Here is a 26,331-nt window from a genome sequence, read left to right as displayed (position 1 = left end):
GAGTTATTTTCTTTCCAAATGTTTTATTACTGGCAATACTGTTCATACAATGTCATAAATAATTTTAAAGAAAACAACACTGCATTTAACACTTGGGCCAGGTCCCTTAGTAAATTACGAAAAAAAAACATACACACATTTATTACAGTACAGTAATGCATTTAAAAATTATCCATGATTTCCAGTATGATTTGTATCATGCATGACAGGAAAACTATACAGAAGTAAAGTCTGTACTATTTGACCTACTTTAACAGTTACCTAAGGTTTGCATTGCCCAGTTTTCATAGACGATAAGCCAAGCAATGTACCTAGTTAAAAAGTGGTATTAAAACCTATTAGCACTGCAAAGTCATTAGATAAACTAATATGCAGGTAGTGAGTTAAAGGCCTTTGAAAAGTGAGTACAGCTTTGGTAAACACTTGACAATTGCTTCCAAAAAAACATGTATTGCTATATTAGTTTTCTATTACAAATTGACAAGATTCCTGAACTCTTAGGAAATGACTGAGCCAGCTGGAAAGAACAAGAAGGGTGCTTTAACAGTGCTCAGGCTACACCTTACACCATAAACTATAACACAAATGAAGCCCTTTTTTACATCTCAGATATATCAGAGCTTACTTCTTTATATATCACTCCCTCAGATTCACAAGCCACTAGAGGCAGGCTTGTAGAACACAGGCAAGCAAAGTCAGTGACATTAAAGAAGCAAGAAACATTTTAATGGCACATTACAACAAGCAGATTCAGTAAAGCACATTCAAATACATCTCTTCAGGGTTTATCGTTCTGCTACTTTTTTCATAATTTAAGTCTGCATTTTCATGGTGTAAAAAATAAAAAGTTTTTTTTTTAATTAGCAAAAAAGTAAGATTTAAAGCTATTACATGTAAGAATAACCAAAACATGAACTCCTTGTAGAAACTACATACAGTACAAAATATGCAATAGACAGGTCCCTATGGCTGTGATGCATATAATCAGCATCTAAGCACAACTGATACAGTGTTTAAACAAAACATAATAAAAATAAGATACTGGCCTGACCCAAGCTTAAAAAAAGGCATAACCAAAATACATATTCCACCAAACCAAAGGGGTGAAAAAAAACTCATTACAAATGGAACATAAAATAAATGAAATACTACACAATTCTGCCCCTTTCTTGTAACCTGAAGGAAAGTGTGCCTTCAGAAGCTACACCTCACATTCATTTAGCACTGTCACTCGCCATCGCAAGCAGACAGTGCTGGTGAACGTCTCATGCGTTGACCTCTTGGGTGTGATGACTGGTCAAAGTGCAGTTCATGTCACGACAATTACAAAACCAGAGTAAACAGCTTTTTCACCCCTCTTGAACAGAAAAAAAGTAAACAAGGCAAAAAATCAGAAAGGCCATGAGACATGGCAATGATTTGGAAAACAAAAGTCCATTGAAAACTGCAACACTAGTGCATTTTTATGGTCCTGAGCCTCAGAAATGGTCAGACACTTGCAAAACCATTTGCTGGTTTTGCTTCTATATAAAAATCAATAACATTTCTAAGTACAGTAAGGTAGATTGTTTGCAGAACCAGCTGACTTTTTCATTATAAACTAATAAAAGTGAATCTGTCGAAGCTAAGAACAGCTAATAGAGAGAAGGAAAAAAAATCATACACCTGGATTATTTAACAGCAACAGGAGACACTCCATAAGATAGAAAATTACAATACGATGCCTTCTCAGTTCCTTTTGTTTTTAATATAAAGTTCAAAAAATCTGCAATACATGTACAGGCTTTCTGGTGACCACAAACAGGAGAGGTTTTCCTTTTCAGTGACGGTCCTCAGCTTCAGCAATCACAGATATAAAGCAAGAAGGATTACTGGGATGAAATGTGAGGATTAAACAGTATCCGTGGTTTGGAATAATGGGGAGAAGTGTCGAACATCTGCAATGAAAGAAGAAGCAGAAAAAGAAAGAGAGGGGGGAGAGGCAGCGAGAAAACCACAAGGTTCTGTCGGACCATTTCAAAATCACAACCGGGACAGTACCAAGCAAGGCACCATTGGAAGGAAAACACACTGAAACAAGTCTCTGAGTCACACTGAGGGCTAATCTGGCCGGAAAATTGGAGTCTTCGGTAAAAATTCTATCAGGATGACCTGAAACACACAAAGAGAGAGGGGTTGTTGAAATCCAAGTGTTACAGCATTTTCATGGTGTCAGCTTCCTCTTTTTCTTTTTTTGAGAATTAGCATGAAGATAAGAACACTCGCCACCAGTCATGCCAGCAACCTTTCTGAAAGACCCCTTGACCCCTTTGAAAATAAACCAGCATAATCAGGCCATGCAGAACGCCTGTCCTTTAATTGGGAGGTCATTAAGAGCCTGCCCACCACAGCATGGGCTGCAACACTGCCCCCGTCCTCAGCACCTTCACTGGATCTGCGTAGGACGAACAGATGCATAGCAGACAAGGCGCTGTGCTCGCCTCGTCTTAAAGCAAAACACTAGAAAACATTTAACTAGGTGCTATGTTTTGACAGTGAAGCAAAATGAGACAAAGAACAACAATGCAGATATCTGAATGACTGCTCTCCTTCCCTCTTGGCCTTTCTTCCTGTCCTTCTCATTTACTGTGTTTTCTTTCCTTTCGCTGCTGAATTTCGTGAATGCAGCTCAATATACTGTGGCACTTTCGACTAGCTGTACCAGTTGTGTACAATCAAGCACCTTTCATATATTTCCTTTTAAAAAAACCCAGATGATTTCTCAACAAATGGATATTTTGACCACTTTTTCAGAATCACAGGAAACAAAAAAACACTTCAAATTAACAAATCAGAAGCACCAAATAAAAATGTTCCTGTGCTTCATAAATACCTCAATGGAAACAAATGGACAGAAATACAGTGGTCTGCAACTGTGTTTTTTTGGTTCTGAAAGGACATTAACACTCAGCACTATACAGATGACTGGACTGCCGGCTGTATGTCCGATTTCTCCCTTGCCAGCTGCACCGAGCTGTGAAAAGAGTCACAGTCCGCTCATCCTCAGGCAGGGCTGCAAGTCAGCTTGACAAAACACAGACACGCATCGCTTTCTGTCCCCGAACTGTGTGTTTATCTGACCTCAGGCATAATGTTGGGTATATAATAAAGCCTTTCAACTCCCTCATTATTTCTTTGCTTTCTTGTTTGTTTATGGATGTTAATAAGAAGAAAAACACTCCGCATTCAAAGGTGACACTACAAACGATCCAGCTAGCTCCTCCCATTTCTTCTTCATTATGCAATCCTATCACGTGTCTCGCACCGTCATAAATCAACACGCTCAATGTAGATGCTGATACAAAAATCTATAGTAACCAATGCGGTGAATAGGTTTTTATCTACACAAAAAGCCATTTTAAAGGGTCTTTTATGTTTTGAATTTGAAAATAGACTTTCATCAATAATTGCCTGAAAGCCTATGAATAAGAGATAATAGAGAATAGAGTGTTTTGTGAATCTCTCAAGTCAAACCGTTGAACGTTTTGTACATTTGACCTTTTTCACTTCAGGTTGATTAAAACCTCTTTTGGAATGTTTTATGAGATTTGCACGTGCATGAGTTGTATAAAGTAGCTTTAAATGAACTATTGCTACACTGCTGCAATACTGCCCATATGCACATAACCAAGATGTAGGGACAAATAAGGAAACTGCACTTCTTAGCGAACATTATGAATTGTTTCAGAAAGAATGAATTCCTTGCAAAATGGAGCGAGTACAATTTTATAACCTTCCTTACTGTGGAAATAAAATCCACACACATGCAGTACTCTTAATAGCATTTTTCCTACTGCACTAAGACGCTAACATTTTATATGTAAACATAGTAACTTTTCAATAAAAGGCAGAAAACAAGACAAGTAAAAAAGTCCTTCAGCAATGTTCATGATTCAGTAGTTATCCAACCTTGAAACTTGCTTCTTTATTCAAAAGCTCTAATTTCACACCTCAACAAAGAATCTTCAGGCCGTTTCATCCTTTCAATTAATTTATTTTTCAGCACACAGTTCAAACCTTGTTTTCAAGCCATTCATAACTTTATAAATCAGCTCTGCACGTAAAAATGTGCATCTGCAGACCGTAGATAATCCTTCCACTCAAGCAATTAAGCATCCTGACACCTTGCTGATAAATAATCATGCAAACAATAAGATCAGAAGCAAAATAAATGATCATTTAATAGAGAAACTCACAAAACAGCGCTCTAACTTACATATTCCATCATGTTATTCGTTTCGCATTTCCTTTTGCTCAGCCTCCAGTGCAAGCACAGCTGGAAAGTAGAGAGAGAAAAGGAAGAAAAATGACTTTTATTTTACTGCAGCACCCAGACTAACCCATTTGTCCACCTTTCATATTTCTAGCTCAACAAAAGCATCTGTTTCCATACTGTGCAATTCAGACCCCAACGGTCTGAGCCCCTTGCAGAAAGCTGCTCCCTGCGGCACTCACCTTGTGGTATAACCTATTGTTTTCCCATTCTAACAACTTCTCGATCGATCTTCGTGTCTGGAAGACAAATGAGAAAGAATTTTACTCTTGACTGATTTCTGAAAAACTTTGCGCTGCAGCTGCCTGTGTGAAAGGGGGAAGAGGTGTGGGACAGGGACTGAATACAGGGTGGTCCCTTGTGCTGTCAAAGCACCTTCAGTGTTAAACAGTAACTAGAATAGAAATGGCCCTTTTAATCCATTGGTGGGAACAAATGGAAACTTCTCCCTGGCCTGCAGCACCCCTCCCCACCTCAGAGAAATTCTACTCACAATCTCTAATTGCAATCTTACAATCTCTAATTCTACCCTAATTGCTTTGGCAGAGGGTTTCCGAGTCAGACATGGATTTAATATCATAATGACTGGGATTTTATTATCGCTAGAGACAAAGAACGCTGATCTGTTCCAAATCACGAAAGAGGGACACGTTCGTGTTTACACACCGCTGCGCTTGCAAACACTTCCGTAAACAGCTTTCACATATTACCTCACATCTACTTTAAAAGTATGAAAAGACATTTTAAAATAATTTAATGTAAAAAAAACAATAAGACTTTTAAGAGTACAATCAGATTTTCTTTTCTAATCTAAACACTTGGATAAAACTGATTTCAGGGTTAAGAAAATACAGAAGCACAGTTTTTAATTACTATGTTGAGGTTAACAGGATTAAAGATGTGAGGCTGCCCGAACACTTACAGTGAAAATAACACCAACGATCTAAAACCAAACGATACTTTTATAAGTGACGAAAAATTAACACCAGGAGCAAAGTGTGAGGTTTTAAGCATAACGAGATCATACGATTAGATTATTCTTTATTGCCACACAACAATAGTTGGTGGAATTTTTCGATACAGCAAAGAACACAGATGAGGCATACATACAACATATACAGTACGAATTCAAATAGGACAGAAGACAAACAAACATCGCCACAATTTTCAGGAACAGGTAACTCCTAACACGCGCACACTCACGACTGGCAGCTTTAGAAGGCAATTCTAAAGCTCAGTTTTAGAACAACACTCCTCTCTCTTCCACCCCCTGCCCCGAGAAACTGCTAAATCCCATCTTCTCCAAACTTCAATTATCGATTCCCAACTGCCCAGCAGACAAAGGGAACAGCCTTCCCCATTAGATCAACAATAATGATAAAAAGAAGATAAATGGTGAAGCCAGGTGTCAAGACCAGGCCTACCCAGCTGCAGGTGCAGGGGACATGTGAAGCTGACACGAAGTTCAACTGCATTAGCCTCCCCCGGCAGCTGCTCCAGCACTGGGGCAGCACTGCTCCACGCACCCAGGAGAGCACTCGTCCCCGAGGGAGAAGATTAACTTGCAAACATTCGCAGTTTTATCCCTCTCTTGTACTCGGCTACAGTCTTAAAGCGTGCTACTTTAAAACAAAGATTTAAAAAGCTCTGCTCCGCCAATGCTAGTTTTAAAAACTGAAATTCAGCCGTTAACAATCCTGTATTACCAAGTTAAACTGTCCTAGGGCTTCTGGTTTTTACATCTCAGCCTCGCCTGTCTTTCAAAACATGTTAAACACATATGTACTGGTTTGTAGTCAATCTCAGAAAGCCGGATAGGCGGAAGGGTGTAATTAACATTCAAGTTCAGTCGTTCTGTCTCTTGTCTAGCCCCCCAACCTTTGTTACGTTTGCCATTCTGCAAGCTTGAGGCGGGGGGGAAATCGATTTGATTCTAATCGGACCATGAAAAGAACATGATCTAACTGCTTTCAGACCCGCATAAATCTGTATGAGCTCCTTTTTCTTTTTTTGCACAATACAGCTCCCAATTTAAAAAGCACTGAACGTCTCGTCAATGACTTTGCGAAGGAAAGGGAGCAAAAAAAAAAAGAGGAAAAAAGAAAAAAAAAGACAAGGAGCAGACATAAAAATTCCAATAGTTGTTTAAGCGGCTAAGTTCATTTGCATCACAGCGAACCTGAAAAGGCCTGACCTCTCCAACCGCCTCTCAGGTCTATGAAGTTGTAGCCCTGACAAGCCCACATTGACAGAGCTCATTGACTCTGAAAGGCTACTCTATCAATGGAGGGAAACGGCATTTAGTTTTTCACTCTGAACAGGCATCTGCCTGCCCACCCGCTGACAGACCAATAGCAGAGCTGACACAAAACCTAGGTTTACCTTGCTGTTTCCTGGCCCTGATCCTGCAGTGAATTGGCTAAAGGAGCAGAGACTGTTAGCTCATTGTTCAGATTTCAAATTTAGAGGCACATAAAAACAGCTATTAGAAGATATTTATGCCTTTTACAAATCATATTGATTCTGAAGCTAACTCTTTCCAAGCCAGTTTCTGAAGTAAATTTTTGGTTAAATGTAGAAACCTTAGTTGCACAATCCTTTTACTTTTATTTTGTTCTTCAAACCGTCTAGACAGGAATGAAAGACTATTTAAACTTACAAGTGAAACACACGACTATAAAAATCATAAAAAATCTGATACGCAATCATGATACTTAGATTTGCTTCTAATGCAGCGTTATTAAACAGAAAACATTATTCAATTAGCATGCAGCAAAAACAAACTATATCAGCCAACACTATATTGAAGATCAGTTTCATGTGGAAACTTTCTTAATACTTATATGTTTTAGACTACAAAAAAGAGTGTTATCATTAAAGAACATCATAAAAAGACAAATCTGACCTGAAGGTTACTCAAAACAAAACAGAAAATTTGTGCAAGCTGCAAGGCACAGCACAGAACATTGTGCGTGAAGTAGCATCACTCAGTTCTCTGAAGCACTGCCTCTTTCTTTCTTGACAGGTGACAAAAACCACTTGCACGTGCAGCTTAATTAATCACTTCACTTGACATTGCAGAGATTTACAGTGCAAGGCAGGTGAGAAAACAAAACTAAAAAGAAGCACTTTTGTCAGGAAAGTTTTCACCACATAAAGATGATCTGCATACAAATTTACGAGAGAAACCACAAAGCATTGACAAATGTTCTAGTATTCCTCTTTAAGTGAAAAGCAATCTAAATTATACTTCAGCAAACAGAGGTCTTTGAGACTTCTGTATTTATACCTTTTCACAGTTCTGCAAATCAGTGTTTCCTGTGTTAGTATTCCAGTAATGTCATTGATTATAAATATTTCATTTGCTCAGTGTCACCAAGATCTACCATTTAATTACACAAAACCTTGTAATGATAATAAAGAATTAATATGTATTGTCAGTACGTATTAGAATAAATGCTGAAGAAAACTGGTGTTCATTAAAATATTTTAACTCAATAAAAGAACAGTATAAATACACAGACATCTAGGAAAATTAATATGAAAACAATTTCCATGAACATTGACAGATACATAGTTAAGGCAATTACAAAACAAATGCTGCAAAGTTTTTTTAAACTGTCAGAGCACCTGTGAGTAAGACATCAACAGGGTGCTGAATATTAATTAACATGAGGTTCATTTTATATCCCTATCCTGGCAAACAGCCAAGAGCTCTTGAGACAGACAGCTCTGTGACATCTCTGGTCCTTCAATGACCAGAAAGAAAAGAGAGATAAATGCTCGGCATCAATGAGCAAAGCAGAATCAGCAACTGAAAACAAAAGTGCTAGACCAATTCAAAACAACTGTTTGGAACAAATTCTGAAACTATACGGTAAATTAAATGCTTTTAAATTTCTCACTGAACAAATAAAGAAATAAGGCACCAGAAAAAGACATGCTTTCTATTAAAACTCCATCTGCAGAGAGGGTAATCATATCTCCCTTACAGAACAATCCATATACTAATATCTGACTTCTACCTCCAATTCACCAATTGATTGCAACTCTGAAACTTAATTTTGCACGGATAACCTTAAAATTGAAAATTTGAGAGCATGATACCAAGATGATTTTCCACAATACCCAAGAGAAAAAAAATTCTCCACTCTAAAATTATGATTTTACAAAGAACAGACGGAGACTAGTGCCGCACTCCCATCCGGATTTTTCTGCATACAATCTACAATGACAGATGAAATGTTAAATAGGTTAAGGCCCGTCTCTTCACTAGAAGACACTGCTGCTTTGTCTTTGCATTGTAGTACAGAAAACTGTACTTACTCTCTTACTGAGACAAATGACAGGCCACATACTGCAGCCCAGAGTGCAGCAACAGCAAAGGCAACCGCAGAGCAGCCAGCGCACATTAACAGGAAGGTTCTTCTTCAGGCAGCCATTAACCCTGTTGATGCTGGCCTTGAACTCCTCCGGAGCCACCTGAAACACAGAGCAGCCTGACTATCAGACAAGCCACCTTAACCCAAATCCCAGCCCCCTGGAGTCATTTCCTAAGAACAACAGTTTGCCCAGTCTGGCAAGTTTCTTACAGCGAACATAGTAACATCATAAGAAATCCTATATACTAAAGTAATAAACATAAATAATTTGTTACAATCCCTTCAAAGTTCTCTTCTATATCTTACTAATCTACTGGAACTAGAACTTAACCTTGAGACAAGATCCTGTTTATGGGAGAGCAAGTAACCTGTATTTACAAACACCTGAGGAACTGCAACTAGAAAGACCCTCCTGCATCAGGCAGTTTGATTCAGCATTCCCACAATAAAGATTTGTGAGCCAAGGCAGCCCAAAGCTGCGGTTTGTTCTCATTTACACCTACAGCACTAAAGATACCTATAATGAAAAACATGGTCATGTTACTTTCCTAAACCATCTTATAAAACTAGACTGAAATGCAAACAAATTTGTTTGTCTGGTGTGTTTTACTCAGTGCCTATTAGCTCTTATTCAAAACCTTCAGAGGGCACAATTCCCATAGAGCTGATGTGCTATAACTGTGAGAGATTTCAGTAAAAAAAAATCAGATTTCGTACTTTTTATAAGAACGTTATATGTTTATTGTGATTAGAGAAATGAAATTAATGACATCTTCCATTTTAAAATAGCTGCTAATTCTTTTGTAAATGTATCACATGATACAAAGAACTACATCAGAATAAACAGAACTTACCTTTCCTGTTAATGATGATGGGAACTCAGACTCAAACTTGTTGCTAAGTCCAAACCTATGGAAAAGAGAAAATGTTATCTTTCTAGTGTCTATCACACATTCATTCTTATAACTGTAATAATTGTCATATACTACATTAATGCACATGTAAAGAGCGATAAATAAAAACCTTATTGCAAGGATGTGGTCTTTTTTTTGGGGGGGGGGACTGATATTTTCCAGCAAACTTTAGACTGTAAAAGAAGCCATTTTTACACAGTAGCACAATGATACATTTGGGTGAATCTGTGTTTAAAACACTTTAAAAGCTCTCCTTATAATATGGCTCTCTATCATTACACATCTCATATTTCAGTACTTCATACAAAAGGAGGATACTAATGCAATAAAAATAACTGTGTTTATATTAAAAGAATGCCTGAAACTGGCTTCTTGATTAGATGGATTGATGACATGCTGCGGTAGTCTGGACTGATTGATCACTGAAGTAAAATAAAATAATTCTTGAGAATATTCACAACAATGGAGTAGCTGCCTAAATACTCATTTACTCAGTGCAAGGCTAACTCCCCAAACTGACACATCCCTATAAAAAAAAACAAAGTGGTCCATTATTATTCATGTGATGCACACACAACATAGCAACTGTGGTCTAATCAGCTCTGCATGGCTTATAACAATGCATACGTTTCTTTACCATTACATCTTGTGATGTACTCAACCTAATAATGACCCACAGAAAGAACAAAAATCATACATTTCCTTAGGACTGTGCGCTCATTTTCTAACTGATATTATTTAGCCTTGCTAATAGTTACGAAACTATTAATGATATTTGAAAAAAATAGGGCTCTAAAGAAAGAAAAGCTATAAAACAATAAGCAATTTGTATTTGCTCAATGTTGACACATATGGCAAGGCAAGATCAAAAGGTTTTGTTTAAACCTTGCTTTACCTTGTCTGTGGAATGGGCTATAAGACTGCATCGTACATTGCTTCTTACTGATTTACTGTTACAGCCTAGATTCTTACCTGACAGGGACACCAATACATTTTACTTCACATGTTGCTCAGTTATGTACTGTAGCCAATGTGCATTGTGAGCCTGCTTATGCTTTTAAGGCACAAGGCCCAACACAGACTGAAAAGGCTTAATCTTTTTCATGTAGTAATTAAATTAAATAATTTTCACATTTACTATAACATTTGACTTTGGTTAAGTAAGCATTTTGTAAATCTAAAACTACAGCAATTTCTGTATTTTTTTTATTTTTGGCATTAAATCAAAGGACTGTTGAAAGAAAATAATGTTGTTGATTTTGTACAGAAGTAATGTGCTTTCTACAATTTAAAAAATATTAAATAGTTCTGAGGTAAAAAAAACCCTGAAAGCCTGAAAGTACAATTTAAAAGAGTGCAGAGATATCAGACAGGGAATGAGGGGACTGTGGAGAGAAAGCAAAAATGAAATCACAATCCGAGGACAACCAAGTTAATTGGCTCCAGAGTGCTGGAGAAGACAACTGATGATGACGGCTGTAACTAACCGTATCCAGCTGTCCTCTGGGAAACAGCCCATCAAAGTGCAGGACCACCTACCCTCCTGGTGTCAGGCCCAGGGCTCGGGGCCGGAGACCGTGTGCGTCTGGGGGCCCACGAGCCCTGACGACGACCCGGAGGGGCCGCACGGCGAGTCGCGCGAACCACACAACACCCCCCACGCTTTAACACAACCCTAACAGCGCACCTTCACGCAGACAATAAAGCTCCCATCTCCAAATGCTTGAAAGCTGCTGAAAAACAACTTTGCCGAGATTTAAAATTGTTCTGAATGCAACCGGTTCAAGGCATCAGTCGCCTTTACTTGTATTTGTACATCTATACGTACACAAATGATTTCAATTCATCTGCATTTAATCCTCTTCTGGGAAAGTGACGACTGTACTAATCAGCACGTTACTCTGAACTGGCGGGATAGGTTTTAACAATAATTTAAAAACTGAACCAGAACATGTTTCTGGATTATAAAATGACATCCACCTAAAAATTTAACAAAGCTCATCTTCAAGCACAACTCAGATATACATGGGAAAAGATTTTTTTAAAATCAGGTTTGAACAACACGGACATGTTGATTTACTTCTCACGAAATTCAGGTTCAGGAACAACTTCATTCCTGAAATGTACACCGTCACAATAACCTTTAAGAATCTCAGAAAAACTGAATCTTAAACAAGGGTATGAAAATAAAAAGTGCCAAGAAATTAAACACTGAACTTCCCATCTTCTTCCAAAGGTTCCAGAAACTCTGAATCATAAGACACAGCCTTTAAATGTCTTTCTGCAGTGGTGTGTATCCCATTAGAGAAGACAGAGAGCCCCCAGAATTCCCACAGGATTAGAAGCTTAGTAACACATTAACAAAAACAGATAATGACTAAGAATGTCATCTTGTAGAAAATTAGGAAATGTGTGGCTTTGTACACGATAGAGCAGGAAATAAAACACAGCTGCCTTCTGAGGATGCTTAACTAAGGGTTCATCGAAGGCAAACTGCTACGCCCTAACAATTCACACCCAGTGATCAGTCCGGATCAGCTCTGTTAGCTCTGTTTAAGAGCTGCCGCTAAAAACTGGCAACCTTGAACATCAGTGTAATGACTTTCTCCCCTTTCTCTTTATCAGACATGCTACGGACAATCAACATTAAATGTGAAAACTCTTGCGGAAAAAAACATATCATCACAAGTCCCGTTCATCGCAATTATTGAACTTTCAGAGCCTCGTCTAATCAAAGCAATTGAATGCTTTTATGAAACCTAAACTTTTGAATTTAAGTAATGGGAGGACAAGCCATTGGTGTTGATTAGGAAAACAGCTCAAAATAAGCAAAAACAAAAGTTTCAGAACACACGAGCTTTTAGAGCTGGATTTCCTTAATGTAAAGAGAGGACCATGTTCCTGTGGGCTATATGGATCAAGCAATGCAAGAAAACAATTTGGCTAGTTATTTCAACAGAATCAAATCTGCACATTGGTAGGATTATTCTGTTCAAACAAAGCTTACTATCCAATTCTCTGGAGGTTTTATTTTAAGAACACTAATTCTGAAATTAATTAAAGCACAATTACCAGTAATACTTCCAGCTAAAAAATGTCCCTTCTAAACTAGCTCCCCTGTACAGCACCAGGGTTGTGCACCTCTCCTGGATCTTTGCTGGTTCTAACAAACAGAATCTAGGTCTTCTGTCACAAATACCACTTTTTAACTAATTTACCAGTTAATATTCCTTTCTTTAGAAACAATGTATTTTGTTACACTGCTACTCGAGTAACCAGCTAATGCACATTCAAAGAGCGGGTACTATCAAGCCTTCAACACAACACCTTCATGCTTAGGGTCATATTTACAAACTGTCTGTCTAAAACCGCTGTACAAACATCCTGACACTCAGGAAGTACTACACAGGTATGCTATGAGCATTAACAACATACTCAATGCCTCCCAATAACGATTCCTATTATTATAACCACTTTATTAATACAACTTATTTTGGGCGAGAAGAAAGCCAAGCTTATTTCAAAGTTTCAATTCGCCTAACAGAATATCCACCGCACCACACTTGAAAACTAAAGAACCATTTCAGTCCTGAACAGAGACCACAAGGGGACTTGATTCACACATTCACAGACAGTACAGGTCCTGACGAAGTCAGCCGGAAGAGCTTTCCAGGACCAGCTGTGAAGCCTGGACCAGGATGTACAAGTGCAAATGCAGACGACAGCGGGCTGCTCCAGGATCACAACCCCACAACCACACCATCAGGGTCAGGTGGGCCCACTCTACATGTAACTGATCTCAAGTTCATACGTGGAAAATAACATTACTGTTCCTGCGCTGCCTTTGGCTGATGTGTTGAGCGCACATTTGCACCCTCTTGCGCAGCTGGGTATTCGGCGTGAACCTGCTCCAGGGGCGAAGCTGCATCAAGCAGTTCAGCTGGAGCACCTTGCTCAAGGGGACAACAGCAGTGCCTCGCCAGGGGGCTCGAACCCGCATCCTTCCAGCCACAAGTCTAGAACTCTGACCGCTGCTCCCACGACCTCCCCAATTCCACTGAGACGTTATGGGACAGGTTTGATGGGCAAGAGTGGAAAAATGTTTGATCTGAGAGGATTTGGAAAGATCTGTGAGGCTTAAAACAAACGCACTGTCCAAAAGAACACTGTGTGGCTGTGGCTGCTAACAAAAGGAGATCGTTTTTATAAGCATTTTTGGCAGTCTGAGTTTTTTATATTAAAAGGCTAATGAATGAAAACTGACATTTATTCTGATCTTTCTTTGTTTCCATATTTCTCACAGCTATGACCACCAGTGTGTGCTTATTTACAGTAGACAGATACACAGATGCACTCACACCCATGTGAACATGATGTAACAACTATATAAGAAAACAGGTTATTTTTGTAGCAAACTATCTTCTAATCAGGAAGGACTAATTCATAATTTGCTCTTTACTGCTGCTTCAACACATATTCCCACTTAATAAAAACTTCTGCCATGGTTAAAAGCATAATGTATGCTTAACCCACAACCCCTAGTGTCTGGAACAGCACAGGCATTCAACCAAAAGGAAAATTCGGGAGAAGTCAGTTGCAAAGGTAAAATACTACAGCTGCTATATTTTTGTTCTCATATCATACTTTCACAGATTCTTGAGTTAGCTAAGTCACCGTTAACATGTTCATCTTCCCTTTACTAGGCAACCGCAGCTTTTATCAAGATCTTTACATCTGAGCCCTTACATGAATCCGCCTGCCTTCACCTCTGCGGACATGCAAACTACACTTGCTGGAAAAAGTCATCCGGGCTTGGAGCACGGCAGGACTGTAACACGAAGCGACACCACGCCACTCAGGACGAAAACATTTAAAAACAGAACTTAAAGCTTCCTGCCTGGCTGCGCATCACCCCTCCCCAGAGCACACAACACGCTGAAGCCCGACTGCCCGGCTGCAGCTGCCAAACGGGGTGTCTTTGCAAGAGGCGCTGTGGGCTCCCGGACTGGGGCGACCCGGGCCCGGCAGGCAGAGGCTCCCCACGCCGCGGCGGCGCACTAGAAGACCGTGAGCCCTGGTCCACCCCCACAGACGCGCTTCTTCTCGCACTCGACCCCCGCACAGGGCCTACCCACACCAGAGCCCCGGCCTCCGCTGCTCGGCCCGGACCTGCCCGCAGCACGCCTCTCCTGCGCCTGAGACCCGCCGGCATCGCAGCGGAGACGACACAGCGCGGCCAGACCCCAGCGGCACCCCAGACTCCCCCTCGCCCGCTGCTCACACAGTGACGTGGCCGGATCCGCGCACCACCACCGGGTCCGGCGAGTACTTGAGCAGCTGCTCCTCCACGGCCCGCTCCTCGTCCTCCTCCTCCTCGTAGATCTCGTCAAAGTCCGCCATCATCGCCCGCACGCCTGGGCCCCCCCGGCGCTGCGCTGGCCCGAGAGAAGCGCACACAGTGGCAGAGCGACCCCCCGATACCAGCAGCCCCCCAAGAAACTGACCCCCCAAACAAACAACCCGGCGAGCGGCGAAGGCGCAGCCTCACTGCTCGAGAGCAAAACAACAACATCCGCCGCCTCGCGAGAGGCTGCGTCACGCGGCGCGAGAGCGGAGCACGCGGGAGGAGTGCGCAGGTGCCGGGGGTCACGCGCTCAGCGCTGCGCGGCTCTGCTTGCAGACTGAAGCGCACAGCCGGGACCCACGCCACTCGCACACACGCTCCCGGGGTTACCTGAGACCGCGGAAGACGCACGCCTTGGCGTGGGTCCGGCCAGTCCTGCACTCGGCAAGACTGCCCCCCCTCTCACCTGCGGCATCCAGAGCAGGGGGTCGGGGGCAGGAGGGTGTTTCTGCGAGACAGGGCGGCGTGGGGTGTCTGGAGTCTAAGAAAGCCGCCCACTTCAGCAATTCAAGAAGATGAAGATCAAAAGCACCAAGAGGGGACAAGATCCCTCACTACAGTCATGCCCCTCTACAGCACACTAAGCGAGAAACCTCGAGTCCCAGTAAGACTGATGAAGCTTTGTGTTTACCTTTACGTAGGTCGTGTTAACGCCGTTGCGAGGCTCTGATCTCTCTAATCAGTCGTCACCAATTAAACCTTCCGTCTATTCATCTTCAGTCCAATTACACACGTGGGAGTTGCAGCGCAAACATCTACATTTTTTTATTGATTTTTACTAATGCTTTAGAAATATAAAAAAAATACAAAAGCAAATCATCACAAAATAAGGGAAACAAGATGGTCAAATAAATTATGTACATAAACATCAATGCAACAATGATCATATATACAGGGAGGTCTATGGGTCACAAGAGCTCCCAGCAGAAAAGTATGTTTCCTGCATAATCGGGTGTAAAAATCACCAAGAACAGAGGTAGCTCATTTTTTATAAAAATACGACGCTCACGCCTGGAAACCAAAACGCCAGAATGTGTTTTACATTTTATTCTCACAGTCTGCTCTGAGTTGCTCTCAGGTCTTCATGCTTCTGCCTCCCGTCACCCAGTGCTGCTGCAGCTGCCCTCCTGGGTGGCAGCAGTGAAGGGGCCACCGGTCCCCCCCTCTCAGACCCAGGTCCATCTTCCTGAGGAACGCGCGTCATCGCTGAACCAAGCAAACCAGCTGCTCGATAAACAGAGCTCTGGTGCTTGACCTGGAGGGCAGACGTGTGCTCAGAGTTAGGTCCCAAACCGCCAAGTTACTTCATTTAACAGGTGCATCTTTAGAGACCGGCGATTTAATGATGATGTACAAGAGCTGCTGGACCACTGGTGAAAGTGATTTCTCGGTGACTGATCACGCCCTTCCTCTTTCCCCTGCACACTCGGGAATACTTGAGCCCTCAAGGAGGTGATGTCTCTGAGCTGCCGTGCAGCACAGGCATAGTAGCAGCTATACACATTGGACAGCATACTCTCATCACAACACCCTCCGGTAACAGCCTTTCACGTGAACTGGGATACGGCAGCAAGTATTCCAGGCTTGTAATAAATAGGAGAGAAGGAGGACTGTAATGTAACATGAATACTGAAACCTGTTTAGCAAAACCAGAGCCCTCCATTATGTTGTACTACCATACACAGACAAGGAGCTCAGCTTTGATGTATTAATTAGTGATAAAAGCAAAATACTGAATTCATAAATGTGTGTGAATAGGTTTTATACCATGATCAGCTATAAAACAATATTGTGCTTCAACACAATTGTTTGTCATCTGAAGAAATGTAAATGATTAGGACCACTTTGTACAATAAAACAAAACCATAAACTACATTCTATATCCCACATTTACTGTTTGTTATATGTGGAATTCGCCAGTGGTGGAAGAGATGGAATGGAATGTACTGCACCTTTGTGTTTTACAGAGGGTGAAGAGGCTCGCTAGTCTGCCTAGCTAGTGCTTTCAAATCCCACAGGCGTGTGATGCTTGTATACATACACAGGTAAAAATGCTAAAATTAACAGTTAAAATGTCTGGAAGTACCACATACATGGTCTTAAGATACATTTTGAAAGGGGTTTCCTTTTGTTCAGTTCTTGATAGGTGCATGTTCATAAATTAATGGATTTGTATTTAAGAACGTAAGAAAAATTATACAGACTTGGGGCTGTCAGCTGTTTTGACTTGTTGCAGTCATTTCTAACTAGATTCCATCCTGAAATTTCACTGAAGGATCCTTTGGGATCAGTTCAACACCTTGGAATGGACCAGCACACAAAGAAATATTTCTTCAAAGCAGCAGGTCTGTGCAACAGTTTCTTAATAACTTCCTTCTGGCACACACGAAGGAAGAAGGCAGGGGAGAGGTGTGGCACCTGAGTCTGGCCTACTGGGGAGCAGAGCCAGGAGGACAGTCTCCTGCAGCCACGGCACTGACTCTGGAGCATCGGGAATAAGGAACCACAATGCAGTGTCACCGAGAGTGCGTCTGCATTATCTTCCGATTGAAATTAAGACAGATTTTCAGCACTTCAGATCAGTAAGTCAAGCAAGGAAATTGGTCTAAGGGCTGTTGTATTCTTCCCCGTTACTCACTCTCATTTACTAATAAATGTTTGCTTAGTCTTATGGAAACATATAACTGGGTATTTGGAAAGAGCTTTAATAAGTAATTTGTGCTTGGATCGCCGTAAGACAGTGACTATCCATCTTGCCTAATGAAGCAAACTTTTGGGGAGCTATTGAGGGTCACACCATCAAGTCGATTGATACTTCTTTCTGTCTTCTGCCTTTTCATAATTGAACTGCAAATTCAAAACACATTTGCACAGTGAATACCTCTTTCTAGAAGCACTGGAGTCCAGCTTTTCAACTAAACCCTTCTAATCCTCTGCAGATAGATTCCCATTAGTCTTTGTTTCAGTCACTCTCCAATTCAAACAATGGGGACCATTCAGTTGCTTTGTTCATATTAAATTATTTGTCATACTTTTCTACTGAATTTGTCTGATTTTCATTCACATGTGGAAACTGCTTTATTGTAATGCCAATAAAATGATGTTTTATTAATATCATGGTAACAAGAAGCTGTTTCACAATGGAATAATTTTAGTGTTGCTCAACATACATGTACATGAAAGTTAATGTATAATTTCAGTACTTTATTTTTGTGCAGCTGTCAGAGGATAGGATATAGTTTACTATAGGATATGGTTTTAATTAGATATTATATTTTCACCTGTTTCAGTGACATCGTTGTAAACATGAAATCATTTTCCATTTGTTTGGTTAGAAGTCCTGATTTCCAACATTGTACGATTTAAGAAGCTCAGGATACTGTAGGTATAATAACTTGAACTTTATTGCTATATGTTACTGGTACAATGGAAATAGTACCATTAGTATAATAGTATAATATATAGTATTAGTATAGTATAATAGTTACAACTCAGAAGAATTCTTAAAGACCAATGTGTCCCTGGGTAGGCATATACAGTACTTAGTTTTTGTTTTTGTAAAATATAAGATTACTGCAAACTGTGTGACTCTACACTGCTATGAAATAAACATGACTGTACTGTATGTGCTTCCTCTCATCTACAGCACTAAATGAGTAGTTTAAAAAAAAAGATGAAAAGGCCAAGGCTAACCGATCAAGTTCCCTCTGGAACTGCAGGGTCTGTAGGGATTTATAGAGCTAATAACTCTACTGCTGGTCACCTTCAGAATGATCTGCTCCACCCCCTGATGGTGTGGTAAGTAAAGCTTTAGCCTTTTAGATTCAAAGTATTTTCATACGTATTGAAATCATATCTGTTAGGAATTCCCCTTCTCCGTGTTTTATCCTATTTCCATCCATCTATCCATTTTTTAACCACTTCAACCAATACAGAGTCACAGGGCCACTGGAGCCTTCCCTGGCAAGCAAGAAGCACAAGGCGGGATACAGCCTGGATGGGACGCCAGTCCATTGCTGGCCAAATGACCAATATCATTTTCTCAAAGTGTTTTCTGAGCTCTGGCAGCTGGTGAATCAAGTTCCCAAAAGCCTAGAAAGGATGTACATCAGGGCCCGATCCCAATTCTCTGGAGGTGAGAGACAAAACTGTAGCAAGAACATCACTTTCCACAGTATCACAACCCGGAAGCCAAATACAGTGAAATCTTGGCCAGATTTACTATCACTTTTATGATCTGGGTTTGTCAAGATAGTTTGCCTTTCCTGGCCAATTGCAGTTTGGTGGTACCTTGGACACTTGTTATTCAAATTTTAAAAAGAGGTAAAGAAAAGTCAGTTAAAAAGCTTTGGATACATTTTTGTGTTTCCTTATAAGAGCATGTTAAAACCATCTGATGGGGAAAATAAGGATCTCTTGAAAAGGCTTTCTCTCTCTCCTAATGAAGGAGAACCAGTAGCAAAGACATGAGCACAGGCAGAATAAGTCCATTCAAATCATAGATTCTGGAAGGAAGTGACCAACACACTCAGCTGAAGGTTTTACAAGGTAAACAACCTGAATTAAACAATCTTGAACTCTGAAGTCAAGTTCTCGAAACTTGTACTGTTATAACATTTAACATTCTGGAAAATATAGTGTATGTTTGTCTTATTTTTTATTAAAAAAATAAAATAATGTATTGATAATGTAGATTAAACAAGTTTTAGTCCACTGCATAAATTGTGACACAAACTTGGTTTTCATTGATGCTATGAAGCGAATCTTTTTATTTATTTTCTCAGAACAAGGAAAACAGAGTGGGCATTACAGCTGGTATTCTGTTTAAAGAGATAATTGTTCCTGAAATGTCACTCCTGTGGTATTATGTTGTCCCCTGGATCATTGTTCATTTCTGTTACCATTGAAGACTATTTTGAAGACCCGAGTGTTTCTTTTCAGTTTTTGGTATTCATGATCAGTTGCCTAGTAACTAATAAAAGAGAAATCACGCGACTATATTAGCCAAGATGTTCCACGGGTTGACTTACCACAATGCAACTTTGAAAAAGGCGTCCATACAGCTTAATGATGGTCTTTCAACAAGATATTAATGGATTTCTTCACGGTATCGCCAACATTGAGAATAAATAGGTATCACAACGATTGCAAAATGCTGAAATATGCCCACGGCAGCTCAGTCCGGCTACGCATCACGGCAGCTGAGGTCTTCGCGCTTGTAACACTCGAGTAAGTTGCTGTGTGCGGCTACTGCCAAGTGCTAGACGGCGATATTTATAAATGTGATCAATCAAGCAGTGTTTTTCTCATATCTAAATGTAATTTCAAGGCCTCACTGTGTAAATCTGACCGCTTTTTAGAGTTATAATTGAAATGTTACTAATGCCTAGACCAGCATCAGCACTTATGTACCTGCTCGTTAAAAAGACATTCTCGGCCCTAGTATCCCACTTTGACGTGAAATACAACATCTAGATCTCGGCTGCTGTCTATTAAATGTGTTTTAACCTTTTAAAAAACGAAAATAATATACCGGTACATATTATTTGCGCAAACCCCAACATAAATAATTTAAAAAACATTTACATGTTTTTTTTTTAACTTCACGGTTGGACTGAAGGAGAAAGAACTCGCATCGATCTTCCCGAATCCTTCTTAGTTCTAGACTTCTCAAAAGGGCGATTTGGTAACATTCCCGTTTGTTTCACTGCTTTTAACTGAGGCGGACAAAGCAAAGGCTTGTCGCCCCGAGCAGAATAAAAGGAATCAAAGGATTTTCCCTTAAATGGACTAATTTTCTCCTTGAATTATGAAAGTAATGGCGAGGTAACAGCCTGTGCTCTCTACCCGACTGCTTAATACCTTCTAAATCCTTCCACGTGGCTCGACTAGTCGTAGCAATTAGACCTCATTATAGGCTCATAAAGGATCTCATTTGTGGGATTACTTAATAGACAATGAAATTTTATCGTGCAGAATTATGGAGAAATAGTATTGGATCTAGGACGGTGCGGCGTGGGCGCGCGCCTTACATCATTCCGCCTGGTTTAGGGCATCTTCGGTCTTGAAACCACTTTTCAGTTCCCTAATAACCCCGTGCTTCCCGTGTTATAGCACAGCGTTCACTCTATTACTCCAATTACAAATCCAGTGACAGACGAGTTTGTTTTTCTCCAATTTATCCAAGTTTAAAATCATATTCCATGGTCTTTTTAACAGTATTCGGCAACATCCTTAGAATTTTCAATTAACAATTTACGGGTGATCCACCGGTAGGTTTAATCAACTTATAGAAGCGTCCCGCAGCGTATAAGAAGAAAGTGATAGCCGACCTGCGATTATTATTGTGCACTTTCAAAATGTATAGCTGTGATTCTGTAGCGTATATAGATGTGCAGTTTAGATTGGTCTAGGTATGTTTTGGACTCCATTTATTTATGTTTTTAAGATAGGTTATAGTCACTTAGGACTCATTTAAAGAAAGAAATCGACGCGAAAAATTAAAATACTTAGCGAACACCAACACAGGGTACCGGGCAAATTAAAATACTATACCTCCGGTTCTGTGCAGCACGCTCTTCCTGACCTCTGTTTCTGTCTTCTGCTATGAAGCTCGAGTCCACAGATGAAAGTAGAGTTAAAACCTGCAGCTGACCCGCCCGGAGATCAAGCTCGCTAATTATTGTCACAAGATGAGGGATTAGCGCATTTCTGAAATAGCTGCCTGTTTACACAGCAGAAACCCACCATAATAAACACTTTCTAATTGAATCCTAATCGCTATCAAATAGCTAAGTAACCAGCCTCTCCAGCAATTCATAAATCTTTAATTACTGGAGCTGAAATCGCTCCCGCATCGTCAAGAAGTATGATTATGCAGCTCTTGCATGCAGACAACAGAGACGTCTATATGTTTATCCCACAGTTTTAACAAACAACACATAGGCTGCTTTTTACAATCATTAGGATTAAAAAATCGATTGTGTATACTACCGGCGATCTATAACAATAATGATCATGAACAGTACTGTGTAGGTTTCACGCAAACAAAAATGACTTTATAAGAGAAACTATTTGAGGAATATAGCCTGTAATATATATGGTTACTTATTTTCGGAAGAATTTGTTAGGCTCTTTTACAGGCGAGCAGAAGCCCCCTAAAACGTAGTTGTATACCAGCCTTTCAGTGAAGCCTGAGCAAAGTGCAGAAAGGCAGTAACACGTGTGAAACTGAGAAGCAATGTTAATTACTGCCTAATTAATTATTCAGAATTTTGCTGACAAAACATTAAACGGTATTTAACCATAATCATATTTTAATAAATATCAACTGTCCATTTTTTAACTTTGATCTATTTTTGTCACTGACCTGTTCGATAGTTTTAAGGGATTATTCCAAGTCCAAGTTAGTATTTCAGAATACTGAGATCAGTTTCTCATTCCTCTTGCATTATGTTTCAACTGATATATCATAGGCTTAAAAAATAAGCTATTATTTAAAGTGACTGTTTTACATGTTCTATTGAATTCATAATATAGCGGCATTGATATTAAAATCACTTCTAAACATTGTGCCTATCGAATACATTAAACATTAACAGTGCATACAAAAACTAAGATTTTAAATCACTGTGATAATGGATCATAAGTTACGGTACATTAGTGGACAGTATATGTGCTTATCGAATACAGTTAGAATTGTTCAGTTGTGTCATTTTATTTTATTCTTTAAAATGAATATACTTATAGTGCCTTTAAAAATATATGGAGTAATTTTGTGATTCTGGGTTCAGACCTCTCCTGCATTTGTGTTGAATCCGTGGGACTGAGGATAATAAAACATGTAATATAGCCTAACAGACAGCTGTGGGGCTGAATTGGCCCCTTCTGATTTTCTGAAAGGTGAAAGCGCTTTTAACAAAGCGGACGCATAAAAAAAAAGTTTTGTTTCGTGTTTCTCTCGAGAAGCGTATCTGGAGAGCTCAGATCACTAAATGGGGAGATTTTGATTTGAAGTTCTTTGAGGAATCACGTGTCCCGGTTCACTGGCAGGACTTTGAAAAGCCCCCGGAGCAGGGCTCACACGTGGGTGACGTTAGGACCAGCCCTCTCTTGGGACCCTTTTGTTTAACCATCAAACATAAGCACCTTCCGAGATCCCGAGAGCTTCAGAGAAGAAGGAGCAGCGTCAAAGCACAAGGACCACTCAGCGCATCGCCACTATGTCGAGATCCTTCTACGTCGATTCCCTGATAATCAAAGACACTGCCGCGCGCCCCGCGCCCCTGAGCGAGCACGCGGGGCAGGAGTTCCTCATCCCCATCAGCGTGCACTCCCCCAGCGTCATGACCGTCTCGGCGCCGGTGTGTCCCTCCAGGAAGAGCGGCACCTTCTGCGTGTGCCCCCTGTGCGTCACGTCGCACATCCACTCTCCGCGCAGCGGCATCCCCGTGCTCAAGAGTCAGTTCCCAAGCGGGGAGTCTCAGTACTGTCAAAGACTGGGGCACCAGCCGAGCCCCGCGCTGGGCCACCCCGGACACGCACCTGCGTGCAGCCCGACCTACAGCGTCACCGATCCCAGGAGGTTCCACTGCCTTTCATTGGGTAAGAGCAGCCGCGCGCTCAGGGACCCGCGCTCGTGAAGGGAGCCTCGAGGCTCCTCCGGACGGTTTAATCTTTTGCAAATGATTTATTCTCGATATAGAGCGCAACTACTTAAAGATGTTTAGTTTTGGCAAAAATAAATAAATATACGAAAAAAGTACAAGTCCAGGAAAAAAATAACAAAATGTGGAAACGAGTGGCAACGCTATATTTGAGGGTCACTCTTGTAATAAACTCCCAACTGAAACTCCACATTGTTCGATGTAGAACATGGTTAATAGCAATAATATGACATTTTATACCTCCCTAGAGAAGAAAAAAAGTTTGCACTTATTCGCCTTATGTAGATGTATAATCTGAGGCGCAACTGAATATGCGTTGATATAGGGCTTTATTGAAAGTTTTGAAGTCATGCGCACCTCGAAGCAATTAGTCTGTTTCGGTGGCCTTAGAGCAGATCTTTTAAAACACTTGTCTTCTCCCCCAAAACAGGAGCGTCCGAAAGCAGCCACATCCAGAGCGGCAAGAGGATGCGCACAGCTTTCACCAGCACGCAGCTTCTGGAGCTGGAGAGGGAGTTCTCCTCAAACATGTACCTGTCGCGCCTGAGGAGAATTGAAATTGCGACCTACTTGAGCCTCTCGGAGAAGCAGGTGAAGATCTGGTTTCAGAATCGCAGAGTCAAGCACAAGAAGGAGGGCAAAGGCGCGCAGAGGAATGCGCACAGCGAGTGCAAGTGCTCCGGCGGCCACGGTCACTACTCCCGCTCGGAGGAGGAGGAGTCCCTGTCCCCCGCGTCTGCATCGGAAGAGAAGGAGATATCGCCGGTTTAAAGACCTTCCCGGTGACAGCCCAGTAAGACAGCACACGATTCCCCGGCGCCTGCTCTCCCCAGACATGGACATTCGAGGAAGAGAACTGCTGTTTCCAAACTCTGACGAAGGTTCTCTCCCGGGACACTCCTAATAGCTTCGGCTTTCCCAAGATTTGATTAAAGACCCGTCCCTGACTTTGTAACAGTTTTTGTATTATATTTATTTTACTTCGGGATTTTTTCCCATGTTATTTTCTTTATGTAAAGGAAAAAAAAAACAACAACTGATGGGTGTATTCCGATTATTCAAAACAGGTCTACTGACGAAATGTTAGAAATGGTTTTAAGAAAAACTACTCTTCTGATTTAAGAGAAAGGAGAAGTAGAGGTAACATGTGAAAGAAGTGCACCTTTTATATGGGCGGTGTGAGGTCAAGGTCGTGAGATATGCTAAATTTCGAAGTCGCTTTCTATGAGAGAGAAATAACATTGGAAAGATAAACACTCCCGATTTACATTAAAATGTTGTCACGATAATTGGACCCTGTTTAATAATGTAGGTCTTCGAACGAATCTGTAAATAGATAAGGTATATACTGTGATTGTTTCCTTACTTTTGTATTGATAGTTTTATATGAAATGTGTATATTTATATTTATTTAAATAAAACATTGAAGCCTTGAACCACATTCCTAGAAATTGAACAATATGTATATTTCCAAACAAGATAACAGATTCCTTACAGAAAAGCTATAAGCAGTAAAGCACATTATTTATTTTCAAGTAACATTCGTCTGCGGCAATCTCAATGCACGAATTTACCAGGCCATTCAGAAGTTGTGTGTTACATTAGTGCCAGATTTACTTCAGTGTTGAAGCACATTTTTCTCTCGTCTCCTACGGTAACGTGAAGCTACGTTTATAATTCTAACATAAAATATATGATTTAATTTAGAATCTAACCGGAGCTTCGATAAACCAATAATAAAGTTAATTCTAAAATTACACGTAGGCCTCACGTGAAGATAAACATCCCCTTTCGGAAATGAAACCTCATCGACTTGAATTACTTCTCTCTAGAAGGAAAATTTACAGTACCGGAAACTGTCACTCGGCGTCAATGAATTCTTACTGCGCGCCGAATTAATCTGGTTTTGCTAGTGTAAATTAATTTATTTTTCACTTGACCTCAGCATAGCTAGTTTCAATGTACACAGAATAGAAGTGAAATCCGACCTCTTTCAAAGTTTAATCCCATGAATTTGCCTCTAAAAGCGGCTTTTGATTTCTTAAGACATTTACTTCATTAAACTAGAACCGACTTAATGATAAAAAAACAGTTTAGGAGGTTCAATGGAAAACGGAGTGCATGGCAACAGTGAACTGAAAACTGTAACGATAAAAGGGGATTGAAGACGCAATTGAAAACAAAAGGAGTAACTCTGACAGATTTCTCTCCTCCTGTAAGTCTTTAAAACTCCCAATACCTCTTCTTCAGCACGTATATTGTAGCAACCTGTTTACCAAATAATTTGACATTCCTGAACAGCTCATGGTCACCAGCGTCATGTATTACGCAGGGATATCAATGAATACCACAGTAGGATGTTGTAGTATTTTGTTTTATTTTGGTCCAATAATTATCAAATATGAAGTACAAAACAAATAATTGCAGTGTAAATTATTTGCAGTATATTTGCGTGAATTCTGCATTTACGAAAAAGTACAAAAGTACACATTTTCACCGTGTCACTGCGGACAGTGACTATCAAGTCATAGACGCGGTCGTATTTAACGAGCAATTACACCGATACGACTATCCAGCAGAAACAGAAATAACAATACCATCATATAAATGACCTGTCTATTCATTAAGTGTGTTCGTTTATTTTTAAAGATAT

The 26,331-nt window shown here is 40.5% G+C and overlaps 2 protein-coding genes across 2 annotated transcripts; one reads left to right on the top strand and one right to left on the bottom strand.

Annotated features, from left to right (window-relative positions):
- Positions 1–6: 6 nt before the first annotated feature.
- Positions 7–15,209, bottom strand: LOC148840342 (cysteine-rich hydrophobic domain-containing protein 2). The gene is made up of 6 exons (XM_088931249.1): positions 14,890–15,209; positions 9,549–9,603; positions 8,639–8,794; positions 4,495–4,551; positions 4,256–4,315; positions 7–2,151 (listed from the first exon to the last, which is right to left on the bottom strand). Exons 1-6 carry the CDS (start codon positions 15,009–15,011, stop codon positions 2,101–2,103), a joined length of 501 nt encoding a protein of 166 aa, XP_088787375.1. The 5' UTR covers positions 15,012–15,209; the 3' UTR covers positions 7–2,100.
- Positions 15,210–23,234: 8,025 nt separating this feature from the next.
- Positions 23,235–24,449, top strand: gsx2 (GS homeobox 2). The gene is made up of 2 exons (XM_088918051.1): positions 23,235–23,616; positions 24,109–24,449. The coding sequence occupies exons 1-2, from the start codon at positions 23,235–23,237 to the stop codon at positions 24,447–24,449; spliced, it is 723 nt and encodes a 240-aa protein (XP_088774177.1).
- The last annotated feature ends 1,882 nt before the right edge of the window (positions 24,450–26,331 follow it).

The sequence above is a fragment of the Atractosteus spatula genome, chromosome 1 (genome assembly GCF_055471065.1).
Source record: "Atractosteus spatula isolate fAtrSpa1 chromosome 1, fAtrSpa1.hap1, whole genome shotgun sequence".
Lineage (NCBI taxonomy): Eukaryota > Metazoa > Chordata > Actinopteri > Semionotiformes > Lepisosteidae > Atractosteus > Atractosteus spatula.
The sequence above is the reverse complement of the archived record's forward strand: the minus strand, read 5'-3'. Positions and strand labels throughout refer to the sequence as shown.